Source organism: Aethina tumida, chromosome 1 (assembly GCF_024364675.1).
Source record: "Aethina tumida isolate Nest 87 chromosome 1, icAetTumi1.1, whole genome shotgun sequence".
Taxonomy (NCBI): Eukaryota; Metazoa; Arthropoda; class Insecta; order Coleoptera; family Nitidulidae; genus Aethina; species Aethina tumida.
Window position 1 is genome coordinate 78,518,280 of NC_065435.1, and position 16,374 is coordinate 78,534,653.

Sequence of the window (16,374 nt, forward strand, 5' to 3'; positions counted from 1 at the left end):
ATTAAAATATTTCGACTGGCACGATTAAAAAAATTGTGCTAAGATGGCAATCAGTTAACACTGAATTTTACTCCTTAATGTGTTACATTATTTCCCGTAGGAAGCGAATGCTCGCAATTGCAGGAACGGGGGAATGAGAATAATCAGTGGCGTAGCTCTCCTTAGGTAGCGTCATTCAGGTATAAATCTCGATTGGGTATCGAAAAATTGAGCAGGATTGTTAAAATTGCTAATTTACTATTTAACTTTAGAGTTTACAGTGGGAAACAATTTAAAAATGCAAATAAGAATTGAATAATAAAAAATGACAGAAAATACCAGTGGAATAATAAAAAAGATAATGAACTTGTAAAACTTGTAAACTTCTATTTTATGTTTAGTTAAACATACAATTTCAACGGAACAAAACCAAAAACGCAAACTGCAAAACATAATTTAAAAGTATGACTGTTATTTCCTCGCGGTAATGGGGGTATTACAAACTCAACACCGTAACGTTCATCCCTTTACATCACTGTCAAGTTTCGAGTCTCGATTTGTCTCCGAAATTACTAACGGCAAAGAACGGCATAACAGTTTTTCCCCTGTTCCATTGACCGCGACCCTTTGACGTAAAAGAAAAACCCCCGTCTTTGTACCTGTGCGGGCAATTCGCGTGTAATTGACGTAAATTTAACATGAATCGGGAATGAAATTGGCCGAAGGAAAGATTTCCCGGGAACCGACGGAATGAAAATATGATATTTTCGCGGTGAAAGGAATTTGTGGGGCTAGGCAATTTATGTTTGCAATTATAAAACGGGATTTATTGCAGGATAACAAGGACAACCACTTCAAGAGCATCCCTGAAGGACTGTGGTGGGCAATTGTGACTATGACCACCGTTGGATATGGTGATATGGCTCCGAAGACGTATTTAGGGATGTTTGTGGGAGCCCTTTGCGCCCTCGCCGGAGTGTTGACCATTGCCCTTCCGGTACCCGTTATTGTGTCCAATTTTTCAATGTTCTACTCACACACACAGGTAAAAAGTTTATAAAATACAGCATTTTACTTTGGAATGAAAATCAGACTGTTCAGTGGTTATTGATATTATCCTTTCTATACGTTGGGGTAATATTGATTTTAACGTTCGGTGTAAATGTGTGTATGTTACAAAATACACATTTCAATCCATTTTATCCATAACGTTATATTTGTTTGATTAAGAATTTATTGCACGCGGAAAACTTTCATCGATGTTTGTGAATATTTAAAACTACTAACCGTAAATCACTTTACGATAAAGCACGATTCGATACTACCTGAAATTTACAATCAGTCACTTTTGACAGGATTCGCCTTGCAAACGTTTAACATGCATAATAAATCATCTGAAAAATTTGCCATTTTATGCAATGTAATGCCCGTTAAACTTTTAACATTTAACCTATTCAGGTTGAAGATTTTCAAATTTAATGGTTTACTTGTTGTTCGATACAAATGTGTGGGAAGTTGAAAAGTATTATGGTTATATTCCCTCAATAACAGGTGCTGTAGAATATTTGTCAACATGTGAATAATTCGTATTAAAAACACAATAATGAATACTCCATTTATTAGAAAGAAACAATGTTAAAAATTATACAATACAAATGTTTAACATGATAAATTTATTTCTTCTTTTCTTTACCGGTCACTTCAAATATTATGTCACATTCACATACGCATGTATTTCTCGTGTTCATCTCTTCCAAGCCATCAATCGTCTTAATGTCCAAGAAAACTTTCTCTCGTTGCATTCTAGTTTGATCAGCTTTGAACATTGTTTGCATAGACCCAAAAGCTTTGGAAATGCATTTCAAGGGACTAAAAGAAGGTAGTTTGTAAATAGATGAGGTTCGTTGAAAATCCGTTAAATTATCCTTAAATCTAATCAGAGCAGTTAAATCATCCTTCCAATTGTCACTATAATCTCTCTTATTAAAAATCTGTTTTTTGTCGTTCTGAAGGTTCACAAAGGTCACAGCCTCCAAACTGCCAATCTCCGGTTTCGGAGCAATCTGTTTATCCTCATCTCTGTCAATAAAATACTCCTCGTGTTTCTCTTCCTTCGGCATAACAATTTTGCAGGCGTTTCCAATTCTCTCTAAGCTCTTCTTGGATTTCAAAATCGAAACTCCACCGTCTAAATCTACCGCAACCATTTGACATTTTTCATCAGCACCCGGTTTAGGTTCCTCCTCCTTTCGGCTACGACTGTCGAAAGGCGTCCACGGTTTGGAAGTCGGATCGAAACACTCGCAAGGCTCCGTTTCCTCACATTTAGACGGTGGTGGAGGATCATCCTTATGTTCCTCCGGTAACTTTTTAGTTTTTATCGGTTTCCTGAATTGCGGATAGTTTTCCCAGGGGTTGGACAAGTCGAATCTCCTAAATTCCTGGGCGAACTCAACGGGTTCCCTTACCAGTCGCTTTTTCTCATCGTCGTATCTTACCTCAATGTAACCGGATTGAGGAAAGTCCTTGCGTTGCGGATGACCTTGAAACCCGTAATCCGTCATGATTCGCCTCAAATCCGGATGGTTTTGGAAAAAGATACCGTACATGTCCCAAACCTCGCGCTCCAGCCAATTTGCATTTTTATACAACTCGGTAGCGGAATCGATTGGAGTCAATTCGTCCGTGTAGGTTTTCACGCGAATCCTCGAGTTGTATCTGATGGACAACAAATTATAAATCAATTCGAACCTGTAAATTCTCGATGGAACATCAATGGCAGTTATATCGGTGCAGCAAGCGAACTGACAGCTGTGGTGGTCCTTTAAAAATTGTAGAACTGGGATAACACCCACTGGGTGGATTAGGAGCTCCAGTTCGTTGCATTGGGTGCGTTGGATTTTCTGGACAAATTTCGGGAGACATTCGTATACGTACTGAGAGAACTGTTCGGTCTGAGTTTCAACGTCGCAGGAAGCAGAATCTTGTACAGATTTTGTGCAATAGATGCGTGGATAATGATGGCGAACTGTTTGGAGAATGGGAATCCGTTTCAATAGTTTCGGTAGCAGCATCTTGTGACTTAAATTTTATATGTATGTCAAATAATGTCACTTATTGAGTATTATAATTGTCAAACTTTGCTGGTGGTTTATATATAACATAATGAAGTTTTAGCTGGTGTTTTAAAAAACAAAAATAACTCATTAAAGAAGCTAAAAAATACACCTTTCATTTTGAAACGACTTGTATTAATCGGCCATTAAATTTATAAAATAAATAAAATGAAGTACTTTTGACGAGAGGTTTTCTATTATTTATTTTTGGTTTTAGGCAAGGGCAAAGTTGCCGAAGAAAAGACGACGGGTGCTCCCGGTAGAACAGCCTAGAAGAAAGAAGCTGGAGAACACGACTAACCGTAGAATGAACGCCATAAAACATCATCATCCAGCAGTGTTTAAAGATGCATTTGGTAACGCCAAACTAGGTATATCACATTTTTTGCATCCAAGTAGGTATTACGAATATTCGTACGAGCTTCGAGTAACAATCTAATAAAAATGCGCAATGCTAATTTCCATCACTGTTGATTTGGGTTAGCGCGAGGAAAATTGAATTATGTAGATAAATTGAATTTTAATTTTGAATTGGGGTGGATAGAGGGTACAAGTGACATCTCTGTGGGAGTGGGACGAAATGAGGGTATCGATTAGAGGAAATTTTGGCGGAGGAAACGCTACTGACACATACTTTTCAAAAATTACGAGAATAGGAGAAATTTTGAAATATTTCTTTTGGCATTGTCGCTCTCTGTACATTACCCGTTTATTTAAAAAATCGATTTAACTGAAACTTATAATATTATATAAATTTCTACTCTATAACTCGAAGTATAATTTCTATTGGTTTTTATTTTATTGGCTCATAATAATCATAATAATAATAATCCTATTCTGTGCTACTGATTGCTACAAATTAGAAAGAAATCTGCCGGCAGTGATATTGATTTTTAACTCCAGCTTAAGCTGGAAGATTTCGTTTACTACAGTACATTTATAGATGGAGCAGTTCTCCTCTTTTCTAATCGACTAACTAATATTTTATTTTCTATCATCTCTTATTGATATAGTTTTAGTAACATGACTTTGATTTTAGGTAACGTAAATGGCGTAAACGTTATAGGATTAGCATTGCAGGGTCCCTCAGTACCAAGTATAGCAGTCCTCCATCATAACGGACCGTACAATTTAGCAAGTTCACCTGGTAAAATATTTATAATTTTCGACTAGTTTCATTAGAAAAAAAATGAATCAAATTATTTTGTTTAAGATGAAAATGCTCCACCAAGTTCATCGAGTGTGGCAGTTTCTCCACTCCAGCCTCGACCAGCAACTACGGGCAGTACCGATGTACTACCCCTGCAACCGAAGTACTTGCCCCATTTCGAGAGAGAGTACAAATCGGAGCCGAGAGAAATTTCCCCCCTCCATTTTTCAGGTAACAAATCAAAATGGAGGTATAATAGTGGGTTTTCCCCTCTTGGAAATTTTTCGCGTGCCCTCGCAAATATTTAATTTCCTAACATTAATTTTCTGTTAATATTGTTCGGTCGTCTCTTTTGCTGACAATTTTCTCTGTATTATCGCCGGAATTGCCTCGCACAACTTTTCAACGTCGAGCACTTAATAGATTTAATGTTCTAGGCCGCTACTTTTTGTCGGGTTGAGATTTTCTTTAACTGTAGCTACGTGAATTATTAGTCTGGGAAAGTTTGCTTTAGAAGGGAAATATTGGATTTGGAACTTTGCTCGTTTATAAATGATTCTAGCTTTTACGTTCAAATAAGATTTACCACTCATTTATATCTTAACCCCTTCTAACTTTGTTATATTTTCACACAGAATCTAATCCTCCAAAAGTAACCGAATCAGAAATAGGTCTGGCGAGCGTACCGGCCATGGCAATCGGGAGTTCCACAGAAGTTCTCGTCAGCATTGTGGAGAACCAGGCGAAACTACGACGTAGCTCATTTTTGGCTAAAAACCAAGAACAGAAATCTCCAGATTTTGATGTTGGAAAGTCTCCCAGCACCGAAATGACTTACTCGTCAAATCAGTCTGCAAATTCGATGGTGGAATCGGATGTGGAAGTAATGAAGTCACCTAGTACGGATTTGTCGGCATTACAGACGCCGAATGAGGAATTCACTGAGCTGGACACCAACGATAACGAGAAAGTTTGTGATAACCTGTTAGTTAGTGACTCGATAGATCAATTAAACGATGCTAATGTATAGATGTATATATTTCTGACTAGGAGACTAGGGAATTTTTTAAGTAATAGTCAATTAGGGAAAGTACTTGACCAATTAATCGCTAATTTCACGTACTTTCTCGCATTTTGATTATTATATTTTTATAAATGTTTTCATGGCACTCTACAGAATGTTCGGTTTGAACAGACAAAACCCCCATATTTTTAAGTTGCTTAGATAATGCTCAATTTCTATGTAAGTGCTTGACAATCCGAACACCCTGTATCAAACAAGTTTATGCACAATTCTAATATTGTTGTCTTTAAGTTAAGTTCCTCAAGAACCATCCCTTTTATGATGTAATCCACTGGGCCCAAAATAATTATTGTAAATCCAAGGTATACTTTTAGACTTTAGGTGCTTTATTATCAATTGTTAAAAGGCAGTTTTTTATGAGATTAGTTGAATTTTTTCTCTGTGAGATTTGGCCAATTATACAAAATTGTTGTTTTCACCCCAATTTGAAAAATATAGATGGCGTATTTTTTAGATATGTGCAGTTTTATTTCAACCCCCTCACAAATGAACTAAGCCGAGTAGCAAGGGAAAGTTTCAATAATATCATTATCCTTAGTTTTTTGAGGGAGTAAAATGGCGATAATAACATTTGGAGAATTGTAATAATACATATGTATTTAATTTTTTGTAATCAAATTGAAATGTATATAGTATATAACCTCAAATGGAAAAAATTGTAAAATTTATAAAATTCAATATTTACTTCTAAATTCTAAATTTTAGACAAAAAAAATAATACTTAACCATAAAAGGAGGAAAAAATATTTGAAATTTAATCCAAAATTTTCAATATTTTGACCTAATTTCAAATGGAAACTAAAATGTTTATTAACCCCTTGAGTCCCGATTTATTTGAAATTTTTTAATACATTATACATACATGTGTCAGGCTCATCATCTGTAACTTTGGTTATTCATATTGATGACGAGTGTTACTCGTCAAATGTACCCGAGAGTTAAAAAAAAATATTTTAAAATCAAAATATTAAAAATTACTTTTCTACTTAATTAAATTCTAAATTTCTCCAACACACAAACTAAATAAATTAGGCAAATGCCAACAATTTTAAATCCCTATGACATTCGACATTAGTCAACGGGAAAAGTGTGGAAAAAGGTTGGGACCGGCATATAATTCTGCGATAGATGACGTAGTGGTAAGTGGTACGGGTGCGACAAAGGAAATAGTCTAAAAGCGGCCCCCAAAACAGGAAGCACATTCATACCGGTTAACACGGCAACGTCGAACGCACGCGCACCTCAAAATATAACGGGTAAATTGACCGCACGAAAATGTACGCGGATTTATTTTAGTGTGCCTTGTAAAATGTTTATGGCAACGAATCACTAATTACTCAAATATAAACAACTCATTTGTCATACTAGCAAGTTATGATATAAACCCTCGTATCACCGCAGTGCGTATATAAAGAAATTCTGCGCTAAAAACGTCCCGCTGTCTGCACAATGCGTACCAGGGCCAGATCGAAGTCGGCGGCTCCCGAAAATGCACCCCTCGATTATCCAATGTCGGCGGGGGATGCCGTGGCGGCGAAGTCCGAAAATGAGACGAACGTGCCAGATGATATTGGGGAGCCTGTGGAAGAAAACGTCGTCGACGTGCAACCAGAACCAAAAAAATCGCGAAGGGGTAGAAAAAGAAAAGTGGTATCGAAAAATATCGAAACGGATTCGAACATTGTGAAGAACAACACAAAAGTTGAAAGTGATACAAATCTTAATGTGGGGAACGAGCTGAGCGCACAAGAAATTATGTCGATTCCCGTCGTCCCTGAATCCATCAAGCCTGTGATTAAAGCGAAAAGAGGGAGACCTAAAGGGAAAAAAGTAGTTCTTAGCCGAAAATCATCTGTAGCAAGCAAAAAGTCGGTTAAATTTCAAACCGAGGAGCCGATTAACGATATCTGGCTAAGGAGTGGCTCGTCAAAGCCAATCGAATTGTTGGATGTAAGTAATGCGCTACCAGAAATTGCGCCTTCTGATTCGGAAAGTACGTTGATTGTGCCGGTGAAAAGGCGCAAAAAGACGTCTAGAGGCACCGATAAAAATTTGCACAGATCTTCAAAGAAAAATAATAACAGTCCCTTTGGAGATAAGACTTCGACAGTAAAACAAACTGTTCAGGAAAAGCCCGTCAAAAAAACTGAAGCGCCACCAAGGCGGCCAGTATTGGCGCAACGTAGAACCATGCAGGCAGTGGGAAATTTGAAAAAAAACGCTTTCTTAAACTTTTTGGCCCAGTTTAAGAAAATACACACGGATTGGCCATTGGTCAAGGTAACGGTCGAGGGTGCAAAGAAATGGGTTTCGTTGGCGAGAAAAGAACAAAGTTTGTTTACTTATCCGGGTGTCTCCGGCGGGAAAGTTTCTGTGATGAATATGTTTACTAAGCGATTTAAAAAACCACCTATAACTGTTGTCAAAAAGACTACAAAGAAGAAATTAAGTACGAAGAGAAAGAAACCTAGCAAGGGATCCAAGAAAAGATGAACCAGACTCAATGTAATGATTATGATAAATTATTTGTTAAACTTTTTGATCTGTTTAGTATTTTAAGTAGCTGATAATAAATTATTGTAACATTCAATATCAATATCTTTCTTATTTATTGCTTATGAAATAGATGATGACTTTTTTTCTTTAAGTAATTGTTATTAAAGGGGTGTTTGTTAATTTTTGACAATGTTTAAGTGACAATCCTTATTTTTAAATTGAAAGACAAAATTTTTCGTACAAAGTTTTCTCAATATTTCGTTATTATTTGTCAAAATTTCATGTGTTATGGCTGAATCTCAAAAGCCTAATGGGGATGCAAGTGGGGGCGTCTGGTAAGTGCCACAGTTCTTCACAACACTTTATAATTATCCATTATTTATTAAGCAATAAGAAGAAAAAATCCACTAGAACAATAATGAGAGAAATGCTAGAAAAACAAAAATGCGCTAAGAAGAAAGTCAAACTAGCAAAAAAACCTTGTGGGTGTTCCTCCAAGAAACGTTTAACTAAAAGCAAACGTACAAACAAATCTACAAACAAAGGAGGAATGCCAACAATCAATCCATTTTTTAATTTTTTAAGAGTTTTTAGAGCAAAGCATTGTAAAATGGCTCAAAAATTTGTAGCCATAGAGGGAGCAAAAATATGGAACGCAATGAGTGACTTGAAGAAATTAAAATACTACAAGATAGCATACGTGATGCAAAAGAAGATGAGAAAGAAAGAACGGAAAAGGAAATATGTTAAGAAGAGGAGGTGTAAATCTCAATTAAACTAACATCTTGAATAATAAATTATTTGGACATTTTTAATTTTTATTGTTTATTAAACATTGTTGTCAAATATGACATGGACGTCATACATAAATTTTTCAAATGGATTTCTTTCAAAATTGTAAAGTATTCAAAAACAATCCCGATTTAAATAGTAGAAAATGTCCATTATTTGGTGGAAGTAGCAATATTGAGGTTAAAGGCGATGATGCTAACCCATCATCGGGCAATGATCCATCCAAAACTCCCGAAACACCTGAGTAAGCAAACGTTTTAGGAAATCTTAGTTATCTAAATTTTTATTTATGTTCCAGCGGTAACTCGCCGACGCCAACAGCAGATTGCAAATCAAAACCACGTAAAAGGAAATCCTCTAGAAGTTGCACATGCAGAAAATCAAAAAGTAGATCAAAATCTAGAGCTAGAACTAAAGGCAGAAATAAATCGAGGTGTGGTACGAGAAGAAAGAGTTCTGCCCGAAGAAGATCCGCTAGTAAAAGAGCAGCGAAAAGGAAGAAATCCCGAACCTCATCGAGAAGCAGGTGCAGATCGACCAAACGTTCAAAGCGGTCATCGCGACATCAAAACAAAAGGAAGAGATCTGCCTTTTCAAAAAGACGTTCTGCCAAAAGGCCAAAACGGGCATGCACTTGCAAAAAATTAAAATCTCGCAAGCATAGAGGACGCTCGCACTCAAAGAGGCATCAGTCCACTAGAGGAAGGTCCAAAGTGTGTCACAGTGGAAGAAGTCGTTTCAGAAGGCATAGTGACGATTCACACAGTAGTGGATCTAGAAGTGGGTCGCGACACGAGATTTGCAAAATACACGGGTTTAGAAAGAAACTTCCTGTGTTTGAAAGAGGCTCGAAACAATCTTCTTCAACCCGCAGCAGATCCGGATCCGATTCCAAACAAATGAGACGATCGAGATCATTGGAGCATAATCGTCCGAAGGATTCTAGGCAAAGAAAATCGAAAACCGGACCGAACAAATGTAAAGCGTGTTCAAGGGACAGAAAAACGAGATTCAAACACAGCCAAAAGAGCGATGGTAATGCTTACAAACGTACCAGAAACGATTTGATGCATGGTGATGGAAATGAATGGCGGAATTTTGACAGTAATGTAGCTATGAAGATACGACCTAACAAGTGTTCGATTTTGGGATCAAGGGCGAAGAGTATTAAATCGAAATTTGAGATATTGAGGTCAAAATCAAGGCGAAGAAAATCTAGATCTAAATCAAAATATTTAAAAAAAAAGAACTGATCTATTCTGGACCTATTGTTATTAATCTGTGTGTTTTGAATTTTTGTTTAATATATTTTGATATGGTGTTTTGTTTGAAATTAAAGAAAGTAAATTTGATGTAGAGAAATTCAAAAATGTAATAAAATATGTAGCATATTTAAAATATTTTTGTATTTGAATATACATGTATATGACGTTATAACGTAGTTTTTTTTATACATCTTATCTACAGGTTTGTGTAGAGTAGTTCATAGGAATAATGCCAAGAGAATATAAATATAGATAAAAGGCAAAAGTCAGAGATATTTGGGATTAGATTTATGTGCAACTTGTTACATTATCCATCTATTGAATAGGAAAAACGGTCACAATATGAATTCTAATAAGTCCCTAGATTGATAAACAGTTGTTTACTTACACAATGAGCAAATCATTTATGTTTCCAAAATAAAACGATTATGGGAAACGAATACAGATAGATAAAAGCAAATCCAAATAACTTCGTCTAGATTTATGTCCAACTTGTTACGCAGCAAACCAAAAAACGGAAAATCCCAAAAACTCCACATCAAAACACACAGAACATAAAGAAGTTTATTGATTAAATTCATATTTTTATGCTGCTTATATCGAACAACAGCACGGTGTAAATGTAAGTCAACGTAATAGTTTCACGCAGGCTGAAAAAGGGGTGGATCCAGTGAAATGCTCCCCGCGACTTCAGTCTGTTTCAGGCGTCCGTCGTGGCAGCGTCGGTGTTCGGGCGCGCTCACCCAAAATCGAAACACTCATTCCATTTTCCCTCCTGAAAAACGGCGGCCGAAACCCGCCACTGATTGCGCCCACTTTTCAGCCCACGTCAATCGTCACTGGAAACTTTCACCCCCCAAGCTGCCCGCCGATTTGCTAACGTAACCGGTGAGGGTGAACTGTGCGAGTGTAAAGTTTTTAATTTATTATTTTTTTTATTGTAAATTAGTTGAATAATAATCGATAATTTGGCTATTACCATTCGGAAATTCTGTTTCGAAACCGTTGAAATGCGGTGGGAATGACATCTCTGCAACGGCTTATCAGATCCGAAAAACATAACACAAAGAAAAGAAAGGTGAGTTCGTGTTTTTGTTGTAAAATATCGATTGAAGTTTTTCGGAAGTTTAACCATAACCTAAATTCTGCTGCATTTTTGCTCTTTACATTATGTAAGACATGTTCGAATGCGACGCTGCAATAATGTGCATTATGCAAATCCGTGTAAATGAAAGTATCATGCGATGTATGCGACACCAAATGAAATCTTTCTGTGTATTAAAGTGGATGGTTTTGTGTTTGAATGTAAATTACGTCGGTGTTTTTCAACTCGAACTTCACGTAACTTTATTAAATAAAAAAGAAACAAGTTTAAACGTATTTTATGAGCATGAAACTACTAAAATGTTTAAACAAAAAGCGGTTTAACGTGTTAATAAGATATTTTCAAATTATGTTATTTTATATTAAAACTGTTCCCGTTGTAAATTGTAAGACTTTTTTATTTATTATTTATTTTATCTTTAATGAAAAAAAAGAAAATTTTTTTTAAAATTTATCAACGGAACTTCACCTTTTAAAGAAAATTGTAAATAGATATAAAATAATTTATTGTTAAAAATTATGAAACTATTTTGCAGTTTTGCAATAAAGTTTTTTCATAAAACTTATTTTATTGTTTAAAAATTGAGTAGTTTAATAAGTATATTAAATACCACTAAATGCTCGAATGAGAAGGCTCATAATTTAGATTAAATCTTAACGATTAGTGTAGTTAAAAATTGTTTGTAAAATCATTTTTTACATATTTAAAGCTTCTTGTTTTACGAGTATTAGTAAATTCACTTTATAATATTAACTTTTTGTTATTTTTTTTAATTTGTCCAACAAATAATAAATTATTAAGAGCTCTGATAATTTTTTTAATGTTAAATGATTAGTGTAATTAACAATCTAAGTTTCTTTTTTTAAATATTTTACAATTGTGTCGATTTATTTTTTATTAATAAGTAAACTTTATTATATTTACTCTTTGCCTTTTTCAAGTTGAACTTCTATATATATATATATATATATATATATATATATTATCTAATATATGTTGAAATTCTTTTTTGATAAAAATGTTCGTTATTCTTTATAAATTACTGAATTTAGGAAATTATTAAAAAAAATATAAAAAACAAAAATTATATTTGGTCACATTTGGTAATCTAATCGAAACAAATTCGTAAGTTTACACATTTATACACTTCACATTCCATGGTTTAGTCAGTATACATAAAAAACTTTAATTAATATGCAATATATTTTAATAATTTTATAATTATAAATTTTACTGTTTAAATGTGTTTTTTTATTTTTGTTGTTTATAGAATGATTATATAATTTAATTTGTTAAAATTGACATTGCTTTTTTGCGAAATATATTCTTATTTTTTAATTTATTTCTATGATATTTTCGAACGATATGAATATAATTGTTAATTACCATCATATTATATCATAATTAAGCAAAATTTCTATTAGAATAAATACATTAGAAGTAGAAAAACAATTAGATGTTATTATATGAATTAAACAATAATAACTATATCTATAAAACAATTGTATATATTAATATCCGATTCAAAATACATAATACAGTAATATTCTTATTATGTTAAAAATTATCATGAAAGTTCGTTGCAACAATACATCTGAAGACATTTGAATACTCGAACAGTTTTTAATAGTCTCCTTTCCACCCCTTCACACTCGCTGCAAGCAAATATAGCCTTTTAAGACATTATTAAATAAACTGAAGTATAAATAAAAAGTTCTGTTTCCATTTTTATAATATTATATGTACTATTTTTGTTATCATTGAATTAAGTAAATAATAATTCACATATTTTTCATATCATGATAAACCACCCCAAAATATATTAGTCACTGTGTCCCGCTGCTGAAAATTCAAAATAGATGTATTATGGAAATTGGGGTAGCAATTTTACGAGGGACTACATATTAACGTGAATGAATGTCTACAAAGTGTTAAATCAATAATCCGCTGATATTTACGCTACATATTTCAAGCACATCAATGTCATACGATCCGGTTAGGTCAGGTCAACATTTATGAATTGAACTCTTTCCATATTGAGATCGGCAATTTTGTGGAAGGATGAAAGTGTCTCAAGGTGTAATTTATATTAAGTGCGTTTTTTTCGAGACATAAATATAAAAAACGTTACCTTAATTGGTCTGGTGTCATCCCCAAAAGCTTTTACCAGATCAAGATATATGTTATACGTGGGTTCTAGCATTTAATGGAAAATTATTATGTATAACACGGTGTACGTAATAATGTCAATTAAATAACACAATATATATTAAATAATAATTTCTCATTAAACTTATTTTAATATTATTTTACATTTAGAGCTAGTTCAGTCAGTGACAAATCTATCCGACGTTGTTGCCATAAAAAGCGTCATGTGTCGCGTCCTTGTTTAAAATTCATTAGGAATTTTCATCCCTGTATCGCTATTCATTGGATCCCTCCATTACAGGAATGCGTCTCAACTTCAGGCAACTTTTCAATGCTTGTTACATGTCACGTTCAATTTGCCACCGGTCCTTGGTCTGTCTCCTGACAGACCCGTTATGGCTTCGTTGCGATTTATCCGGTTCCACCATTAATCTAAGATGTTTTCAGGGACGAAAAGGGCTGTGGGTTTGCGGCGTGGGATAGTATTAGTGCGGTCCAAACTTTCCAGATTTTAATTGAACACCGCCAATACACGGCATGTGCATAAATTAAAACCGGGTGTATTGTGAAGGGGCGACAAAAAGTTTTATTATTGTAAATTCGGGCCCTGTTAAGAAGTACATATATTCGGTAGGCGTAGTAACTGAGTGCTTAAATTGCAGTCCAATTATAGAGGGCCGGGAAGGCTTATCAGGAAATTGCCGAGAACATTCTCAATTATAAGGCATCGACGTTTAGGGTTTCTGGCCGCTCGTTGCGAATCCGACGAAAGCTGCAAATACCCAGAATAAAAAATAAAACATCGCATCATTAATACGCAACCTAAAACAATAAATTATGCCTTAGTTTCTTTTTATAAATTTGTACGATCATTATAAAGGTTCTCTCATTATTATTAAATTAAATTAAAATATTAAAATAATTATTTATAATATTAATACAATATTATTATATTAAATTATTATTATATTATATATCATATTATATTTTATTTTTTAAATTTATAATTATATTGAACTGACTGTGAGATTTTTTAATTAAAGTCCTTTAACCCTAAAAAGTTTTTAATACAACATCATTAAAACGTTATCATTGTAGATTTAGAATTAATTAATTTTACTATCTTGATTTGTAATATTTATTACTGAACTACTAAACATTTTCTTTGTCGTATTTTCTACTTTAGACATTCAGATTTATAAATTTGACTTCATAAATTGATAATTAAATTTATATATAACTGGAGGAATATATATATATTAAGTATTTTTGTAAATTACTACTTCCTCCCATAATATATTATAACACAAAATATTTGCTTCATTTTGTTTCCTAACTTTAGAATGATTAAAAATTATAATTTTATATATTTATGGTTTCAGCGAAAACTCAATAGGCCAGGGGATGATAAGAATATCGAATCAGCCCCAGAAAGGTATCGGGTTCATAATTTCAGGAAGTGTTGATACTCATGAGATACTTCGATGCTACAAATTTCAGATCTTCATCTGTTACCATTTTTGAATAAATTAAAAAATACTGAAAATCAGTAAAAATTATTATTCTCAGCCCCTTGTGAATCGATTGATCTAAATACCGGAAGAACCTTAAAAAAAACGAAGTTATTTTTAACCATCTTACGATAACGATATAAATATGAAACTATTGTTTTTTGAATTCCTCATTCAATTTTTGATGAAATTATGAGCTTCGGAAATTATTTAAAACGGTACGTCACATTGAACAAAATTAAAACTCGATTTTTTGCTTAAAAATCGATTTCTTTTTATAATTTAACACTTGAAATGATAAAATACATAAATAAATAAAAGTATCCGATTACTGTACGAGTGAAAACAGAATAAAATAGGAACACTCATATAAAAATAATTGTTTTTCATGTAATGAACTTTATTTCTAACTATAATGATTAAATTAGTATAAAATCATTTCAAGAGTCATAAACAGAAATCATTTTTTAATTTTTTTTAATGTGACGTACCGTTTTAATAAAATTCTGAAATTTATAATTTCATCGTAAATTGAATGAGGAATTAAAAAAAAAATAGTTTCATATTTTTATCATTATAGTAACATGGTAAAAAATCAAAATTAAGAAAATAACTTCGTTCTTTTTAAGGATCTTCTGAATAGATATAACTCTTACTTTCCAAAACATATCCGGTATTTAGATCAATCGATTCACAAGGTGTTGAGAACAACAATTATTAATGATTTGCAGCAATTTTTGATTTATTCAGAAAGTGTAACAGATAAAGATCTGAAGCTTGCAGCATTGAAATATCTTATGAGTACCAACATTTCCTGAAATTATGAGCCTGATACCTTTCTAGGGCCGAATCGGTATTCTTATCGTTTCATGGCCTTTACATAATATCTAACTTCAACCAGGAAGATAAATTTTCTACATTCTTAATTAATCAATTAATATTAAAAATTTTATTACATCAGATCACAATCCAGTAAAATTAAGATTAAGCATTGGAGAGAGATCTTGCGCAGCACTTACGTTGAAATCTTAAATAAAACGGTTTAGAAAATCATAATCTTCCAAATCATATATGAATGATGAACAATCTCAAATTTCATCGTGCGAAGAGACAGGTAGCAGGGATAAACAAATACACAATTATTGTATACATAACATATATTGTATTAAAATTTTGTTATAGCATTTCGTAGTGGTTTAGAATTTAGAAGGATTTTGTAGAAACACTAGCAAATAAAGCAATAAATTAAATTGATTTGATAAATGAAAATTGATACAATGAAATATAAAATATCAAATAATCCGCCCGAGTAAGCTGGTGTTACATTTAACTAGAAATGAAGAATGTTAGACTGGTATGTTGTAACAAATTAGGTTGTTAATAAAACTTTTTGGAATTAGACGTATCATAATGGTAATTGCGTGTGAAGGTGAATATAATATTCTCATGGGGAATTATTAATTATGCAGGGATTAAAATTAAATAGAACTAATTCAAAGAAAATCATCGTATCTTATATTTAGGAGCGAAAAGTAGGAGCAAATATGATAACTTTAAGCACTGTCTCATTTCCTTGGTTCACTATCGGAAATGTTCAATACATTTTTTACATAAGACGTGTGGAATCTAAGATATATCTATTTCCATATTGATCTTAAAAGACACCTTTATTTCATTAATTATGTCATTTTCTGTACTAAACTCAATTAGCATTTATCTCAATATTTA

At 33.2% G+C, this 16,374-nt stretch overlaps 4 protein-coding genes across 11 annotated transcripts in view; 3 read left to right on the forward strand and 1 right to left on the reverse strand.

Moving 5' to 3' along the window:
• The window catches only part of LOC109608269 (potassium voltage-gated channel protein Shaw-like), a 43,983-nt gene extending 38,205 nt beyond the window's left edge, over nucleotides 1-5,778 (forward strand). For 2 of the 4 annotated variants that reach the window (XM_049963483.1, XM_049963496.1), the window contains exons 7-11: nucleotides 815-1,024; nucleotides 3,313-3,490; nucleotides 4,135-4,242; nucleotides 4,309-4,476; nucleotides 4,881-5,778. In XM_049963483.1, coding sequence (XP_049819440.1) covers nucleotides 815-1,024; nucleotides 3,313-3,490; nucleotides 4,135-4,242; nucleotides 4,309-4,476; nucleotides 4,881-5,275 — 1,059 coding nt within the window. In that variant the 3' untranslated portion in view covers nucleotides 5,276-5,778. The remainder of the gene's footprint in view (nucleotides 1-814; nucleotides 1,025-3,312; nucleotides 3,491-4,134; nucleotides 4,243-4,308; nucleotides 4,477-4,880) is intronic. The other 2 variants (XM_020024688.2, XM_049963499.1) reach the window with 1 other exon arrangement.
• On the reverse strand, nucleotides 1,581-3,064 carry LOC109608277 (uncharacterized). The gene has a single exon (XM_020024701.2). The coding sequence runs from the start codon at nucleotides 3,051-3,053 to the stop codon at nucleotides 1,653-1,655; it is 1,401 nt and encodes a 466-aa protein (XP_019880260.1). The 5' UTR covers nucleotides 3,054-3,064; the 3' UTR covers nucleotides 1,581-1,652.
• Nucleotides 5,779-8,069: 2,291 nt separating the features above from the next.
• LOC109608831 (serine/arginine-rich splicing factor 4) lies at nucleotides 8,070-10,047 on the forward strand. The gene is made up of 3 exons (XM_020025385.2): nucleotides 8,070-8,160; nucleotides 8,213-8,861; nucleotides 8,916-10,047. Exons 2-3 carry the CDS (start codon nucleotides 8,704-8,706, stop codon nucleotides 9,868-9,870), a joined length of 1,113 nt encoding a protein of 370 aa, XP_019880944.1. The 5' UTR covers nucleotides 8,070-8,160; nucleotides 8,213-8,703; the 3' UTR covers nucleotides 9,871-10,047.
• Nucleotides 10,048-10,618: 571 nt separating this feature from the next.
• The window catches only part of LOC109609594 (potassium voltage-gated channel protein Shaw), a 44,225-nt gene continuing 38,469 nt past the window's right edge, over nucleotides 10,619-16,374 (forward strand). For all 5 annotated transcript variants that reach the window (XM_049963583.1, XM_020026285.2, XM_020026294.2 and 2 more), the window contains exon 1: nucleotides 10,619-10,960. The gene's annotated coding sequence lies outside the window, so the exon portion shown is untranslated. The remainder of the gene's footprint in view (nucleotides 10,961-16,374) is intronic.